Genomic DNA, 16,437 nt, shown 5'->3' on the forward strand with positions numbered 1-16,437 from the left:
TCTTTCTGCAGGCAAATTCAAACTGCAACATCTCCTTTTCATCACCAGCTGTACCCAATCAGCCTAGAAAAGGACACCCGGAACTCATAGAAACACTTCTTAAAATTACAATCAGCTTTGCTGTTTCTTTGCAGAATGACTCCGAACATATTTACCCCACGCCCTTCCTGCAAAGCGCGGCAGCGTATATATAGCCCTGGCCCAATTCTTTTTCCTCTGCTTAACGCCAGGAGGGTGGGGGGTGGGTGGTTCGGCCGCCGCTTGCAAGAGTGCGCGGCGAGGTGGTCCCTGCAGCTCGGATGGCTTCGCCGGACAGCGGCCTGGGCGACGACAACTTCTCTTTCCCGCTCCTGCCCGCTCCGCCGAGCATCCTGCAGCAGGAGCTGCGCCAGCTGAATGACCGCCTAGCCGCCTACCTACCGCGCGTCCGCGGCCTGGAAGCCACCAGGACGGCGCTGCAGCTCCGCCTGTCCGCATCCGAGGAGGGCAGGCGCCGCGAGGTGGGCGTCTTACGGAGGGCCTACGAGAAGGAGCTGGCCGCGGTGCGCGAGGAGCTCCGCGGGCAAGTCCGGCAGCGCGCCGGTCTGCAGGTGGAGCTGGAGACCCTCCTCGAAAAGCACAGGCAGCTGCTCGCCAGGTGAGTGTCCCTGGAGGGCGCGCCTTCCTTCTTCCTGGATCTCGCTCTCTTTTCTTCTTAAAGCAATGGCTCTTCTTAGTCCATAGATTTCAAGTTTTCTGAAGTTAAAGGGGTTCATGGGTGGAGACGGTGAGGGGGCAGTCGCCCCCCTCCTAAATCAAGTAATTAAATAAAAATACTTAACTAGAAGTAGAAATTGTAATAATAATGTAGTAATAATAGTAGTAATAATTTATTATTCATACCCCGCCCATCTGGCTGGGTTCAGTGGCGTAGCGTGGGTTGTCAGCACCCGGGGCAAGGCAAGTAATTTGCGCCCCCTAACCCGTGGATTTGCGCCCCCTAACCCTAACCCCCAGATGTTGTGCCCGGTGCGGCCGGCCCCCCCTGCACCCCCACGCTACACCACTGGCTGGGTTTCCCACACTGGGGAGCTAATAATAATAATAATAATAATAATAATAATAATAATACCTTTATTGTCAGCATACAACCTATGTACAATGAAATTAACTGAGCCTCCCTCCCCACAAACACTCAATCTCATTGCACTCTGTGTGCTTGTCGCACAACACACCAACACCGAAAGACAGTTGCACTATACAGTCATACCTCGGGTTGAAGTAGCTTCGGGATGAATATTTCCGGGTTGCGCTCCGCGGTGACCCGGAAGTAACAGAGGGCATTACTTCCGGGTTTCGCCACTTGCGCATGCGCAGACGTTCAAAATGATGTCACGCGCATGCACAGAAGCGCCGAATCATGACCCACAGACGCGCGGACATGGGTTGCGCTTGCTTCTGGATGCAAACGGGGCTCCAGAATAGATCCCATTTGCATCCAGAGGTACCACTGTATTATTTTCCATTTAGCAGCCTAACAACCCACGGATAGAATATTAAAAACATCAAACATTAAAAGCATCCCTAAATAGGGCTGCCTTCAGATGTCTTCTGAAAGCCAGATAGTTGTTTATTTCCTTGACATCTGATGGGAGGGTGTTCCACAGGGTGGGTGCCACTACTGAGAAGGCCCTCTGCCGGGTTCCCTGTACCTTGGCTTCTCGCAATGAGGGAACCGCCAGAAGGCCCTCGGTGCAGGACCTCAGTGTCCGGGCTGAACGATGGGGGTGGAGACACTCCTTCAGGTATACAGGACCGAGGCCATTTAGGGCTTTAAAGGTCAGCACCAACACTTTGAATTGTTCTCGGAAACGTACTGGGAGCCAATGTAGGTTTTTCAGGACCGGTGTTATGTGGTCTCAGAGGCCCCTCCCAAAATCCAAAAGGTTTTGACAGATTGTTCTGAGCACTTAGGATTCAAAGAAAAGTAATTTAAAAGAACTGTTGTTGAGACATCTCATTCCGAATCTGCAAGACAGAGCCAGACAGAGGATAATGTCAGGTGGTGGCTACCTGCCCGCCTCCTAAAATAAATCCTCGCTATGCCCATGGATTTGTGCTTTTATTGTGTGGTCTCATTTTCTAGCTCTGAACTACTATAGGACGAAGGCTGGGGCATATAGACCCATAGAATGGTAGAGTTGGAAGGGGCTCCAGAGTCATCTAGTCCAACCCCCTGCAGTGCAGGAATCTCGACTAGATCATACATGACAGGTGGCTATCCATCTTTCACTCTCCCTCCTAGTGATAGAGCTTGTGATGTCCAAATTTGAATCAGAAATGCTAAAAGCCATACCTGTTGAGATACAAAGCCTCCTGTTTACACTTGCAACCTGCTTGTTCTCAGGAATTCTAAAAATGAGAATGATTTAAGCCTGGCAGTCGCTCGTGTGAAGGACCTCGGTGCTCAGCTCCACTGCAAAGAGGCCGAATTGACGACATCCTTGAGTAGACAGCAAAGCCTGCAGAACCATCTTCAAGAGTCAGCGCGTGAAATCAGCTCTGTAAGGGTTTGTTCTGCAAGATCTAAACTGTCCTGCTGAAACGAAGAAGGTTGTTAATAGATATTCAGGTCACAAGTAAAATGTTCTGTTATTTTTGGATGTACCATATTTTTCACTCTATAAGACACACTTTTTCCCTCCTAAAAAGTAAGGGGAAATGTGTGTGCGTCTTATGGAGCGAATGCAGGCTGCGTAGCTATCCCATAAGCTAGAACAGCAACAGGGATCGCTGCTTTCGCTGTGCAGCAATCCCTCTTGCTGTTCTGGCTTCTGGGATTCAGAATATTTTTTTCTTGTTTTCCTCCTCCAAAAACTAGGTGCGTCTTATGGTCTGGTGTGTCTTATAGAGTGAGAAATACAGTATTTTGAGAGGTGAGAAGTTTCAGGGGCAGCAGGGCTTACCTGGATTTGGAAGGTCACTGGGGGCTTATGGGGCCTTGTGATATTTAAGGGCTCCTTGACTGTCTGGTCACTGCAGTCGCACTCACCTGATGTCCCCTCCACAACGGATAGGAGCTTTGTTTTTACCTCCTCCCATATTGTGGTCCCAATGAAATTTGCCCCCTGGAAGCTGCTCCCCCCCCCCCGAAGTGAAGTTGCTACTGAGTCCGATAGCAGTTTCCAAACTTGGATGGGAAGGGGCTCTCGCCGTGGTTTCACGCAAAGTTACAGCCCTGTAATGGCACATCTAAAAATGTACACTCTGGCTGGGTACAGAAAATGCATTTAAAGCACAGTTCCTCCCTGCTCCCAAAGAACCTTGGGAACTATAGTTTAAGGGTGCTGGGAATGGTAGCTCGGTGAGGGGTAAACCAGGATTTTTTGAGTGGTGGGGCAAGTGTATGGTCTGAATGCATCCTAAGACTCGGTTCATGCAGGACAATCGACAGAGCTTTGGGCTGCTTTCTTAGCCCCTGTGAATTGAGAGCATAGCCTGGAATACATATTGATCCTCTACAGCTGTTGTAGCAAAAGGGAGGGTTTCAATAAAGCCTCGCATTTGGTTCTTAAGTTGTCAGAATATCTTGAACTGGCCAAATTTACCGGTTTAATAAGAAATTATTCTCGTGAGAAAATAAGGAGAGAGTGGTAAGCCTTTATAAATTATATGAAGAGAACTGATTCCCAGATCCATACTTGGTTTAGCTTAGAATAAAAATCTCACAGGTAATTAGAATATTTCTCCACAAATTTAATCATTACAGACAACCAGTGATATGAGGAATAAAGATCCACATATAGTTGGAAGTCACTTTTTTCTTTTTCTTTCTTTCTTTCTTCTTCTTTTTTGGGGGTATTATTTTTCATTCTTTTTCTTTTTTAAAGGAGAATATAATGTTTTATATTTTCAATTGTAGTTTATGTTATTATGTTTATATCCTTGTAAATTTATTTTTGTATTCTGTTTTTGTATTATTTTCTTGGTTTTATTCAATGCATGTTTGTATGATGTATAAGGGTTTTTTATTTTTTTAAAAAAAGCCTCGCATTCACTGGGACATAGTCTGAAAGCTATGGCCTAACCAGTGCTCTTTTTTTCCAGTCGGAAATTGCCAAAAATCAGTTCCGGCACCTCTCAGGTGGGCACCATTGCCATTATAAGAGAACAAGGGAGGTGTTCATGGCGAGTTCCGGCACCTCTTTTTCTAGAAAAATAGCACTGGGCCTTACACAAAGTCTGCACTATCAGAAATCCAAAAAAGGCAGATGTACGCAGATGCACAACTGATCCATTAACCTGTGTTGCTCTCTGTGTCCACACCAGTCTATCTTGTGTTCCATTGTTTGACTTTTTAACTAGTGGTATGTTTGCTTGGTGAACAATAGTATATTATATGCCTAAGAACAATGACATTGCACGATATAAAACCTGCAGTTAATGAGAGTAACGTAACCCCACTTGCAGGCTTGTAATCTAAATGAACATGAGGAAAAGGGAAGGGAGTATGAGAAGATCAGTTTCGAGTTCTGTTAAAACATGTTGGCTTCCCAAGGTTGTGCTACTTTTGGGCTTATTAAACACTGTAGCTGAATAGGAGTCTTGGAAGTATTTAAGGGTAGCACAAAGCATTTGCTAATTTTCTCCTTTCCTAGCTCAAGGTAATGGTGAATGATTCCAAAAGCCATCTTCAAAATGAGATGTTGAAGAGAACAGATATAGAAAACCAAATGGAAACCCTGAAGAAAGAAGTAATATTTCTAAAGAACATGCATGAAGACGTACGTACTTCTGCAGTCTTAGACTTCCTTAATTTCAGCTGCTGTTTAATTTAAAACACTAAAATTAAGGTCAATAACTTGGTGAAATAGTTTAATTTTTGCTACTCCATTAGGGGAGGGCCAAAAATGATGATAACCCTGGGTTACTGTGTTTTATTGTTCCTATTTTGCCCCTCTCCTAGCATGAATGGGATAAACAAACCAAAGAGCATAGGCTTCCTGTTGTATCTGAACCAGGGTTCATGGTTTGTTGCTCTCTAATAAGCAAAGATCGGTAACTATGGAGAAATAAGCCACAAACCCGGGTTTAGCTGGCAGCAGTTTAGCAGGACCAGAGGAGAAACAAAGTGGGCACAATCTTGTCTCTGGGAGCCCATGGTTCTGCTAAGCCATGGTTTGCATTACATGCAAACGGTAGTGTGTTGTATTCCATTCAGTTGTGCCCCATGGGAGACAGCTGCATTTGCAGAAGTAGAGAAAAATTCAAGGAGCAAACAATGGGTGCTCCAATGTTGATTGCACCTAAAGTTACTGTGCACCTCTTTTAATTGCTCTTAATGTGCCATGGAGGGACGCGGGTGGCACTGTGGGTTAAACCACAGAGCCTAGGACTTGCCGATCAGAAGGTCGGCAGTTTGAATCCCCGCAATGGGGTGAGCTCCCGTTGCTCGGTCCCTGCTCCTGCCAACCTAGCAGTTCGAAAGCACGTCAAAGTGCAAGTAGATAAATCGGTACCGCTCCGGCGGAAGGTAAACGGCGTTTCCGTGTGCTGCTCTGGTTTGCCAGAAGCGGCTTAGTCATGCTGGCCACATGACCCGGAAGCTGTACGCCGGCTCCCTCAGCCAATAAAGCGAGATGAGCGCCGCAACCCCAGAGTCAGTCACGACTGGACCTAATGGTCTGGGGTCCCTTTACCTTTACTAATGCACCATGGATGATCAATTTCAGGCCAAAGTTTAACTGTAAAGAAATGTTGCATGTTCTTTATTCCAGGGCAGTACAGTACTGGTACTCTAATTTGCTTGTCTGCTCAGCTGAAACATACCGTTGTTTTTAATACGGAGCCTCTTAAATCCTTCCTCCCTGCTGTATTTCCCTTCTCTTCCTAGGAGCTAAAGAACAAGAAGCAGATCTACGAGAGCAGGATTCGAGAAATAGAATCTTACCATCACCAGGAATTGGAGAGTAAGCTGTTGAATGCTCTCAAAGAGCTCAGACAGCAACACGAACAACAGATTTGCGCGTATAAAGATCAGGTGCAGCAACACTTCAGTGCCAAAGTGAGTGGTTTGTCTGTCTATACTGCTGATTGGAATGGGATGTTTTGCTGTCCCATCATTCTTAGTAGAGACCTGATCTCTTCTTGCTTCCTATGGGCAGGTCCTGAAAAGGAGTGGCACAATTAGTGGCTGGGTTTTCACTTGCTACCTTATGCTGACAGGATGTCTTCCAAATAGTGGAAGGGGGAAGCAAAGGAAAATCACTGGTCTTCTAAGAGCTGATGGGACAAAGGCATGTTGGCTCCTCTCAGTGGATTCAGTGGGACTTAATTCTGACTGGATGTGCATAGCTTGCTTTGTTAATGACCGTATTTTTTGCTCTATAAGACTCACTTTTTCCCTCCTAAAAAGTAAGGGGAAATGTGTGTGCGTCTTATGGGGCGAATGCAGGCTGCGCAGCTATCCCAGAAGCCAGAACAGCAAGAGGGATTGCTGCTTTCACTGCGCAGCAATCCCTCTTGCTGTTCTGGCTTCTGAGATTCAGAATATATTTTTTCTTGTTTTCCTCCTCCAAAAATTAGGTGCGTCTTGTGTTCTGGTGCGTCTTATAGAGCGAAAAATACGGTATATGCTAAGATACCTTCCCCCAACCTGTTTCTAAGGGGATGCTGTATTTTGGTGAAACCCTGTTTGCCTCAGTTTCCCCAGCTCAGCATGTTACCTTCCCATTGTGTCCTCCTCTTGACCCCCTTGGATAATTCTCCTGCACACACCAGTCGCAGCCAGAAGCATTTATTTTTTAATACTAACTTACGTATTGCCTAACCTTCACCTTAAGGTGAACACCTGGAACAATATTGTAGAACATGCTGCCTAAAATGTGTTGGGGAAGGGGGTTGTTTTTGTTTTTATTACGTATTTTGTGTTTTTATGTTGTGTTTTTATGTTGTAACTGCCCTGAGACCTGCAGGAATAGGGCGGTATGCATATTTAATAAATAATAATAAAAGTCATCTGAATTGGAAGGAATAAGGCCTAGAATTGTCTAATAATAATAATAATAATGAATATAATACAATATGATATAATAAATATAGTAAAGGGACCTCTAACCATTAGGTCCAGTCATGGCTGACTCTGGGGTTGCGGCGCTCATCTCGCTTTATTGGCTGAGGGAGCCGGCATACAGCTTTCAGGTCATGTGGCCAGCATGACTAAGCTGCTTCTGGCAAACCAGAGCAGTGCACATAAATGCCGTTTACCTTCCCGCCGGAGCGGTGCCTATTTATCTACTTGCACTTTGACGTGCTTTCGAACTGCTAGGTTGGCAGGAGCTGGGACCGAGCAACAGGAGCTCACCCCGTTGCAGGGATTCGAACCGCTGACCTTCTGATCAGCAAGTCCTAGGCTCTGTGGTTTAACTCGCAGCACCACCTGCATCCCAATAAATATAGTAGGTCCGATTATTCCTCCCGAAGGAGCATAGGGTAGCAAACCTGTGTTAAATTGAACTGTTATTCATGTGTGTGTGCACAGAAACACGTTCAAATTAAAATATGCAGTCCTGGTTAGCTTTTTCTTTTCTTTTTTAACACAATACTATCTTCACAGATGGAAAACATTCAGCGTTCTGCGGCAAGGAGTAGTGATATCACCAAAGCTGCTGAGGAGGAGCTCAGAGAAGCAAAACTGAGAGTTGATTCTCTGATGTCACAGGTAAAACAGGGGCTGGAAACCAGGTAAAATGACGCCTACCTGGAGAGGGAAGAGGCCCTTAAAAGGTCTTTGGGAAATAGAGGTCTCTGCTAGTATGGCTCTGTTCCGCTGCGCCTAACAGTAAAACCTTTCTGTGAAATCTAAGGTTGCTAGGTTGGTAGCCAGGAATGGAGATTTGGAGGCCAGAATAAACACGTTGGAGAACACCATTCTTGACAAACAAGGCTCATCGAGGAGATGCCTAGCTGAGAAGGACAGGGAGATGGACAGAATGCATCAGCGTATGCAGGCACAGCTGGGGGAGCATGTGAAACTGTTGGATATGAAGATGGGTCTGGATCTGGAGATCGGTGCATACCGGGCAATGCTAGAAGGAGAGGAACAACGGTGAGCTTGGTGACAGAATTCTGTTCTTGAAAGGAGGCTTTCTTTTCTTTTTTTAATAGAACAGGAGCTGAACTTCTTACCAGTATTGGCTCTCATGGGCAAAGGGCTCTTTAACACCCTCCTGCCCAGTGTGAACAGCAAGAGGAGCTTTTCTTCACCTTTTACTGTACATTTCAGCCACACTTTAATACCCTCTAAATGTGCCAGCTCCCAAAAACACAAGCAAGCTGGAATGAGCAGGTGATGTCCATAGTAAGTGATGGGGCTATTCAAAAGGGAGCTGGTTTTCGCATTGGGGGAGGGGGTTAAAAGAACCCTTTGCCCATGTCAACTCACATGGTTGAAAGCAACTGTGGTGCAGTCTCGGAGTCGAGTGTGGATTTCATGCTCTTTTCACTATCCCTCTTGTTGTTCTGGCTTCTGGGATAGCCATGCCAAGCCTCTTCAGGGCAGGGGGAACGTTCCTCCCGTTGCCCTGAAGAGGCTTCGCACAGCTATCGCTGAAGCCAGGAGAGCAAGAGGGATCGGTGCGCACCGATCCCTCTTACTCTCCTGGCTTCAGCGATAGCTGCGCAGCCTGCATTCGTTCCATAAGACGCACACACATTTCCCCTTACATTTTTTGGAGGGGAAAAGTGCATCTTATAGAGCGAAAAATATGGTATATATTATCTCTAGTATCGGAGGCCCTGTCCCTCTGAATACCAGTTGCTGGGGAACAACAGCGCGAAAGGGCTCTTGCCATCAGTTCCCGCTTGCGAGCTTCCCACTGGCACCTCGATTGCCACTGTGGGGAGTTTGGTTCAGGGGCCAAGTTAGACCAGAAAGACCTTTCTTGACTATCACGCTTTGTCGGGGGCTTTAAAACAAGGCGTTCCCTTGAGCGAAGATGCAAATAATGGATTTGATCGTTAACCACCTTGCAGAGCTTTGCCTCTGCTTCCTTGCAAAGTAAATGATTTTCTGGCTGGGCTGCCTTGCAGGAACGTTGGGCTGTGAAAATGCCACTCAGAGCTCCCTGGCAGAAGGGCAAGATACAAAAGCAACTCAACACGTCATCTGTATTGGTGTCCTCCTCCCTTGCCCTTCCGATCCTGCAGCAGCCTGTTATGCGAGACTGGAGAAAATGCACCATGTGATGATCTCACAGCACAGGGGAATGTGGCTAACCTTACCGGGGGGGGGGTCCACTTTGCGGGGAGGGCAGCCTTGTGCCAAAGGTTATGTGTAAGCTTCATCCTTAGCGACCTCCCCGTTATCTCTTGACGCATGGTGATGTTGGTATTGTTTAGTCGTGTCCGACTCTTCGTGACCCTATGGACTAGAGCACACCAGGCACTCCTGTCTTCCACTGCCTCCCGCAGTTTGGTCAAACTCATGCTGGTAGCTTCAAGAACACTGTCCAGCCATCTCGTCCTCCGTCGTCCCCTTCTCCTTGTGCCCTCCATCTTTCCCAGCATCAGGGTCTTTTCCAGGGAGTCTTCTCTTCTCATGAGGTGGCCAAAGCACTGGAGCCCCAGCTTCACGATCTGTCCTTCCAGTGAGCACTCAGGGCTGCTTTCCTTCAGAATGGAGAGGTTTGATCTTCTTGCAGTCCATGGGACTCTCAAGAGTCTCCTCCAGCACCATAATTCAAAAGTATCAATTCTTCGATGATCAGCCTTCTTTATGGTCCAGCTCTCACATCCATACATCACTAGACACCACGGAAATGGCCCAATGTCAAGAGCAAAGAGATGGAGATAGGGTGTTCTGCCACCAGTGGCTGCCTAATTTTAAAGGTGACTTTGTTTTTTAGGTTAAAAAACAGGCCCGGCTCAGAAAGTGTTGGAACACTGGCAACCACTAGTCTGGGCAGCCCCGTCCTCCCGCGAAGGAGAAGGAGGAAGCGGGCACTTTCAGAATGCCAAGTTCACAGCGTTTGCTTCAAAACGGTCCAGCATGCATCATCTTCAGGAAGTATTTCCATAGAACATATTGACAAAGAAGGACAATTTGTCAAAATCAGAAACAATTCTGATCAGGTATTTTTTACATGACTTAACTCCTTGGGGCGAATACATGCCTAGTGTTGCTGGCAAATTTGTGTTCCCCAAAAACTGGGTGCCATTTCTCTACAAAGCAGCTCTGGGTTTGACCCCCTGCTTGACCCTCCCCACACTGATCTGCCTCTTCCTTTCCCACCTGTAACTTCCTTGCCGCTTTTATTTTCTCTCCCCCGCCCCACCCTTCACCTAGTTTTAGACTAGTGCAGTGGTACCTCGGGTTACAGACGCTTCAGGTTACAGATGCTTCAGGTTACAGACTCCGCTAACCCAGAAATATTACCTCGGGTTAAGAACTTTGCTTCAGGATGAGAACGGAAATCGTGCTCTGGCGGCGTGGCGGCAGCGGAAGGCCCCATTAGCTAAAGTGGTGCTTCAGGTTAAGAACAGTTTCAGGTTAAGAACGGACCTCCGGAACGAATTAAGTACTTAACCCGAGCTCCCACTGTGCTTGATGTGAACATGGATCTGGAATCCCCCTTGGGGTGGGTGGAATAGATGTTGCCCAGGAAATAATAATAATAATAATAATAATAATAATAATAATAATAATAATAATAATAATATAATATTTATACCCTGCCCTCCCCAGCCAAGACTGGGCTCAGGGCGGCTAACAAGCAGTAATAAAAACAAGTTGATTAAAATACAATTTAAAAGATTAAGATGCAACATTAAAACATTAAGATACAGTCTCTTCATAGGAGGAGAAAGGAAAAAGAAAGGGGGGGGGGAGGGAATCAAACTGATCCTAAGCCCAAAGGCCAGGTGGAACAACTCTGTCTTACAGGCCCTGCGGGAAGAAATCAGATCCCTGGTCTCATGAGACAGAGCATTCCATCAAGCCGGAGCCAGTGTTGAGAAGGCCCTGGCTCTGGTTGAGGCTAATCTAACTTCCTTAGGGCCCGGGACCACTAGGGTGTTGCTATATATGGACCCTTAAGGTCCTCCGTGGGGCATACCAGGAGAGGCGGTCCTGTAGGTATGAGGGTCCTAGGCCTATGATTAAACATACTTGATGGTCCCCTCCTACAAACAGCCTATTCCTAACATTTCTTTGCAGTTTCCAAGGTTCCTGAGAAGAAAAGGGAGGTGACAATAGATAAGCTTCCTCAGGACGCTTTAATCTGCTTTAATTGCACAAACCTCAATATCCCAGTATACGCTTGAACTCCTCCCAGAAAATAATGAGACTGGAGGCTCTTAAAAGGCAAAAAGTTACTCAAAACTAGCAGTCTAAAACTGTTAAGCACTGCTTTCCTTGTAGGAGCAGTCACTAAGTGGGTGGACCACAAGAAGGCAGCATGGGAACCAGTCTGAAATAATGTACGAGTTTCCTGCTCGATGTACCCTTGGGGCTGGTCAAGTACTTACAGTGAGTGAAAATCTTCTCTTCTTCCCCTCTAAACTTTAAAATGTCAGTGTTTTACTTTGCTTACCCTTGTAAGAATATCAAACACACCACCTAATAAAGGCCCTGAAACTGGCTAAGTAACCTAGAGGGATAAAATACCGGCTTGTATACTCTACAGTGGGACGCGGGTGGCGCTGTGGGTTAAACCACAGAGCCTAGGACTTGCTGATCAGAAGGTCGGCGGTTCGAATCCCCGCGACGGGGTGAGCTCCCATTGCTCGGTCCCTGCTCCTGCCAACCTAGCAGTTCGAAAGCACACCAGTGCAAGTAGATAAATAGGAACCGCTCTGGCGGGAAGGTAAACGGCGTTTCTGTGCGCTGCTCTGGTTCACCAGAAGTGGCTTAGTCATGCTGGCCACATGACCCGGAAGCTGTCTGCGGACAAACGCCGGCTCCCTCAGCCCATAGAGCAAGATGAGCACCGCAACCCCAGAGTCGGTCATGACTGGACCTAATGGTCAGGGGTACCTTTACCTTTACCTTTATACTCTACAGTGTTTTGGACTTGCTTAAAACAATATTGTACTGTGCCATTTATGTACATGGCATTATGTACATGGCATTTTTCCTGAAGAAGAGGTCTGGCAGATCTTTGGCCTATGGGGCTTATAAAGAGGGAGGGATTTGAAAGAAGCAAGGGAGGTGGTCTCATGGAGAAGTTCTGGGACTGGAGGCAGTTGAAAGATGGCCGACAAGGGACAACAGGTGAAGCTTTTCTAAGTAATATGGTGGGAAGCAGGCTTGGAAAAACTGTTTTAAATTCCTTCTGCCAGCCTTAAGTTTTGGGAGGCAATATTGGATGATACACTTCCCAGAATCAAATTCCTAGCGGGAAAAATCCAACTGGACTTTTAACTCTATAGGTATTAAATATTTGTGTTGATAGTTTGGTTATACCGTATTTTTTGCTGTATAAGACTCACTTTTTCCCTCCTAAAAAGTAAGGGGAAATGTGTGTGTGTCTTATGGAGCGAATGCAGGCTGCGCAGCTATCCCAGAAGCCAGAACATCAAGAGGGATTGCTGCTTTCACTGCGCAGCAATCCCTCTTGCTGTTCTGGCTTCTGAGATTCAGAATATTTTTTTTCTTGTCTTCCTTCTCCAAAAACTAGGTGCATCTTGTGGTCTGGTGCGTCTTATAGAGCAAAAAATACGGTATATTCATTCAATGCCTGCTGATCCATTAGAGATGGATATTGAAATCCTTAAAACCCAGTTCTTTTAATTTCTATGGTCCTTATCCAGTTCTGGTGCAAGCAAATAGTGGCTCCAGTTGAAGATACCTATCCATATCTTCATCATAATTCCAACAGCGAGTTCATTGGGACCAGATGTATATAAATTTCAAGTACTATCCTTTCCCTTTGGGGGAACAAGGATGGTGTTTACACTTGCTACCACAAAGGTAAAATTGAATTCCTGTTCTAACAGTCTTCCCCATTCCACTTGATCAATATAGCTAGAGGTTTTAGTACAAAAAAAGTAAAATATACATTTTCTTAAATAACTACAAATTAAGACTACATCTATAGTATACTAGCGTGGATCTGTGGTTTGGTTCCATATCAATGCACAGTTAAGTTCGAACATAGTTGCTAAAATAACTATAAATACAAAATAAGTATCACACACAGGAACTAAAAAGCATATAGAACTTTTCTTGCAGAAATACAAATTATTCAATGTGCTAATATGAATGGAAGTTAAAAACATTGTAGCTGTTGTATAAGGGATTATGATTAACATTGAAATGTAATTAGATTAAATAAGATTTTGGAAGCAAAATTAATTTATCTTACCTTGAAATCTAGCACGCAGGAGGCCACCTAAAAAGTATAATTGGCTTATCAATTGGTTTATTTTTGAATTGTAATTGTAATTTGGTAACGTTAGAATGTGACTTATATTGGATATATGTAATTAAAAACTAATAAAAAATATTTACCAAAAAAAGAAAAAAAAAGTTTGGACATAGTTGCTGATCCAGTCATGTTGCTATAATCAATATTGTCAGAATGCCATTATATCTGCCTGGCATTTGATGCTACAGGCTTCTCCCCACGATTGCCTTTTGTTAAAGGCTGATGCTTCCAATGATATCACTTGCACAGCCAAGTTTGTAGAGAACTTACAAGAATCTCATCCCAGGGTTGATGTTGCAATGAATCTGACTGGTGGGTGGGGAAGCATTGGACAATTTCCTGTGCCAAGGTGCTCCTTAAGCATTCAAATATGAAGATCTTATTTCTTTCTTTCTTTCTTTGAAGATCTGGGGTGTGACAGAAAGTTCAAGCCCAGCTCCTGGTATGCTTGTCTGGAAATCCCCCAAGTCAGTGAGAGGTGGAGACAGCTTTAGGATTGTACTTTTTGACTCTGCTGGAAACGTAAGTACCATACTAACATGTCCTTGCTACAATTTGATATTGTTCTTGAGTTGTATATCAGCCTTGTAAATAAGCCCACAAGTCAGTAGCCTGGGTTTCCCCACCCCCCTCCAATTTACTGTTGTCTGGCAGAGGAAATACACAACTTGGTTCCTCCAGCAGCACTGTTCTGCATTTCTGTCCTGGGTGCAGAGGAGGAATGGAACACTAGCCTAGAATCCCATGTACTCATCTGCCTGCAATTCCTTGTTGCCTATGGCTATTTAACTGCTTAAATATATCTCTGGTTTTGCACATATTTGCCATGTTTGATGGAGAAGGGCTTCTACCTTCTGCATCAAGCAAACACCTTTTCGCTCTCTTGTACATAGCCCTTCGCCAAATGGTCCCAGAGCAGATTGCAAGAAGTGTACACTTGACAAAATTAAAATTTACATTGAAAATTTATACAGTAGAAGCACAAAACAGCAGTGTGCAGCGTTTAGTATTTCTTGTTCTTCAGACAAGTGGCAGAAACAGAATATTAATGTGTTTCTCCGACATTTTATGGTTATTTTCCATAGCTTGGTAAGTTTTCCGTTTCCTTTTTTATAATTCTTTAATGTGGTCTTCATACAGATGCTTGATGGTGTTTTATTCTTGTGTCCAGAGAATGATAGTTATTGTGTGCCTAATGAATTCTGTAAACAAATTACCTTGCAGCAAATGGCAGAAGGAAAACTCACTTACGTAGATAGAGGAGAAGGTGATGGAGAAATGGAGGTGGCTGCTGGGGAAGAAGGAATGGAGCGTCATACTCAGGCAGGTTTCATACATGAACTCCAAAACTGAGAAATGCCAAATACTTGTATTCGTATCCAGCTGAGTTGAACTGTTGCTGCTGCTTTTTAAAATAGTTAATTGATCAAAGCACAGTAATGGTTAACTGCACAGTGCACTTTTTCTCCTGACATGCCACATAAGAAGGAAGAAAATAGATGCTGTTTTTTGGGGTGGCAATCTTGTAAACTTTTACAGATAACTGAAGAACCAGGGTTGTTGCTTTGGTGGCTCCAGCCTCGCTGTAAATTAACCTAGCTTAGTGAGAGAAGCGCTTAGCATTCTCAGAAGTTTTCTGGGCCTGAATGCGCAGCTGAACTGCTGTTTTAGGTCTAATCTCATGGCACATCTTATCAAGCAAGTTGGACCTAGCTTCATGTTCATCTCTTTCCCTCCTCCTTGCCCGCCCTCTCTCCAGAGAAATGAAAGTCGGACCTGCCTCATAATATAGCCAAGAGAAGATGGTGAGCATCTGTGGAAGCTTCCTCCAACCAAAATGTTGCTCTACATATATGAAAGTGACAACCTGCAGAAAGAGACTCTGTTCAGCGTAGAGCCTTACTTGAACTGAAGACTCCCTAAATGGGACAGGGCAATGGTGGAGGAACCCAGATTGGAGGAACCACCAAACCCAAAGTCCTTGTCCTGGCAGGGTGGAAGTTTTTGGAAGGGGCATCCCCCTCCCTTTAGTTTTGTTCCAGTTGAGGCCAGTGAGAAGAGAAGTCTTCTAAGTATAGCAGTGCCAGGGCTGGTGTACTACTTCTCCCCCAATTCCAGAGCTATAGGGAGGGGGATGGAATTCACTGACGTACCTTGTAGTGCCTCCATGTTTCCTTCTCCACTGTCTGAGCTCTGAAAGAGGGTCAGCTGCAAAGAGGTACCAACTGTGAGTAGCCCTCCTGCTCCTTCCCAGGGACCCACGGATTATTTATCTATACCATCTTGCTCATCACAATGAATGAAAAAACACAGTTTCAGTTTATTTCTTTACAAATTATTAACAGCCAAATTATTAACTGCATTGTAATCAGAGTGATTTCTTCCCAACTCTGTAGTGTCAACTCCCTGGGGACGAAGAGTTTGCAGACTTGTTGAAGTCAGCTGTAAGATGAAGAGCAGTCTCAAATATGTTTAGATTTGCTTTGTTTGGGATGGGAGTCTCCATGCACACAGATACTGGAATCAAATATTAACATATGTAATACCTTAAATTGTGGACAATAAACTTGATTTAGGCTGTGTAAGGACATCTTATGTAAATGAACAGGGGTCCTACCTACACCCACACACACCAGCATATCTACCCTGCGTACCTCCCTCCCCCTCCACCAACCGCTTCCCTCAATTAACTAAATCCACTGTCTTCCCTTTAGAGTTACCGTATTTTTCGCTCTATAACACGCACCCGACCATAACACGCACGTAGTTTTTAGAGGAGGAAAATCCGTAGGCATGCCACCCGTAGGCATTCCCTCCATAACACGCACAGACATTTCCCCTTACTTTTTAGGAGGAAAAAAGTGAGTGTTATGGTGCAAAAAATACGGTATTTCTCAATGGCTCATCTGGGCCACCTGCCTCAGTCTCTCATCTCTCTTCCCTCCAGCAACAGTTCTCAGAACATAACAACAACATCATCATCATTTGGCTGTTACCACACTGTGTTTGCTTGGCTGCAAACTGCTGTATG

General features: G+C 45.1%; 1 protein-coding gene across 3 annotated transcripts; it reads left to right on the plus strand.

The window, feature by feature from the left end:
- LOC310693386 (lamin-B3-like) lies at positions 1 to 16,295 on the plus strand. 3 transcript variants are annotated; one of them, XM_083475346.1, is made up of 11 exons: positions 1 to 637; positions 2,387 to 2,543; positions 4,638 to 4,763; positions 5,873 to 6,043; positions 7,595 to 7,699; positions 7,845 to 8,086; positions 9,885 to 10,110; positions 11,399 to 11,506; positions 13,812 to 13,928; positions 14,631 to 14,729; positions 15,166 to 16,295. In XM_083475346.1, the coding sequence occupies exons 1-11, from the start codon at positions 300 to 302 to the stop codon at positions 15,196 to 15,198; spliced, it is 1,722 nt and encodes a 573-aa protein (XP_083331472.1). In that variant the 5' UTR covers positions 1 to 299; the 3' UTR covers positions 15,199 to 16,295. The 3 variants fall into 3 exon arrangements, with proteins under 3 accessions (XP_083331472.1, XP_083331474.1, XP_083331473.1); XM_083475348.1 differs by lacking the exon at positions 14,631 to 14,729; XM_083475347.1 differs by lacking the exon at positions 15,166 to 16,295 and having other exon boundaries at positions 14,631 to 14,853.
- Positions 16,296 to 16,437: the final 142 nt, after the last annotated feature.

This window comes from Podarcis liolepis, assembly GCF_965112155.1.
Source record: "Podarcis liolepis genome assembly, chromosome: 14".
NCBI classification, from domain to species: domain Eukaryota; kingdom Metazoa; phylum Chordata; class Lepidosauria; order Squamata; family Lacertidae; genus Podarcis; species Podarcis liolepis.

Bases quoted from the DNA above. Each gene is read 5' to 3' on its own strand.
- LOC310693386 (XM_083475346.1), top strand. From the start codon at position 300: ATGGCTTCGCCGGACAGCGGCCTGGGCGACGACAACTTCTCTTTCCCG. The intron at 11,507-13,811 runs GTGAGTGAAAAT...CTTTCTTTGAAG, and splicing joins GGGCTGGTCAAGTACTTACA to ATCTGGGGTGTGACAGAAAG. The intron at 14,730-15,165 runs GCAGGTTTCATA...CCCTCTCTCCAG, and splicing joins GAATGGAGCGTCATACTCAG to AGAAATGAAAGTCGGACCTG.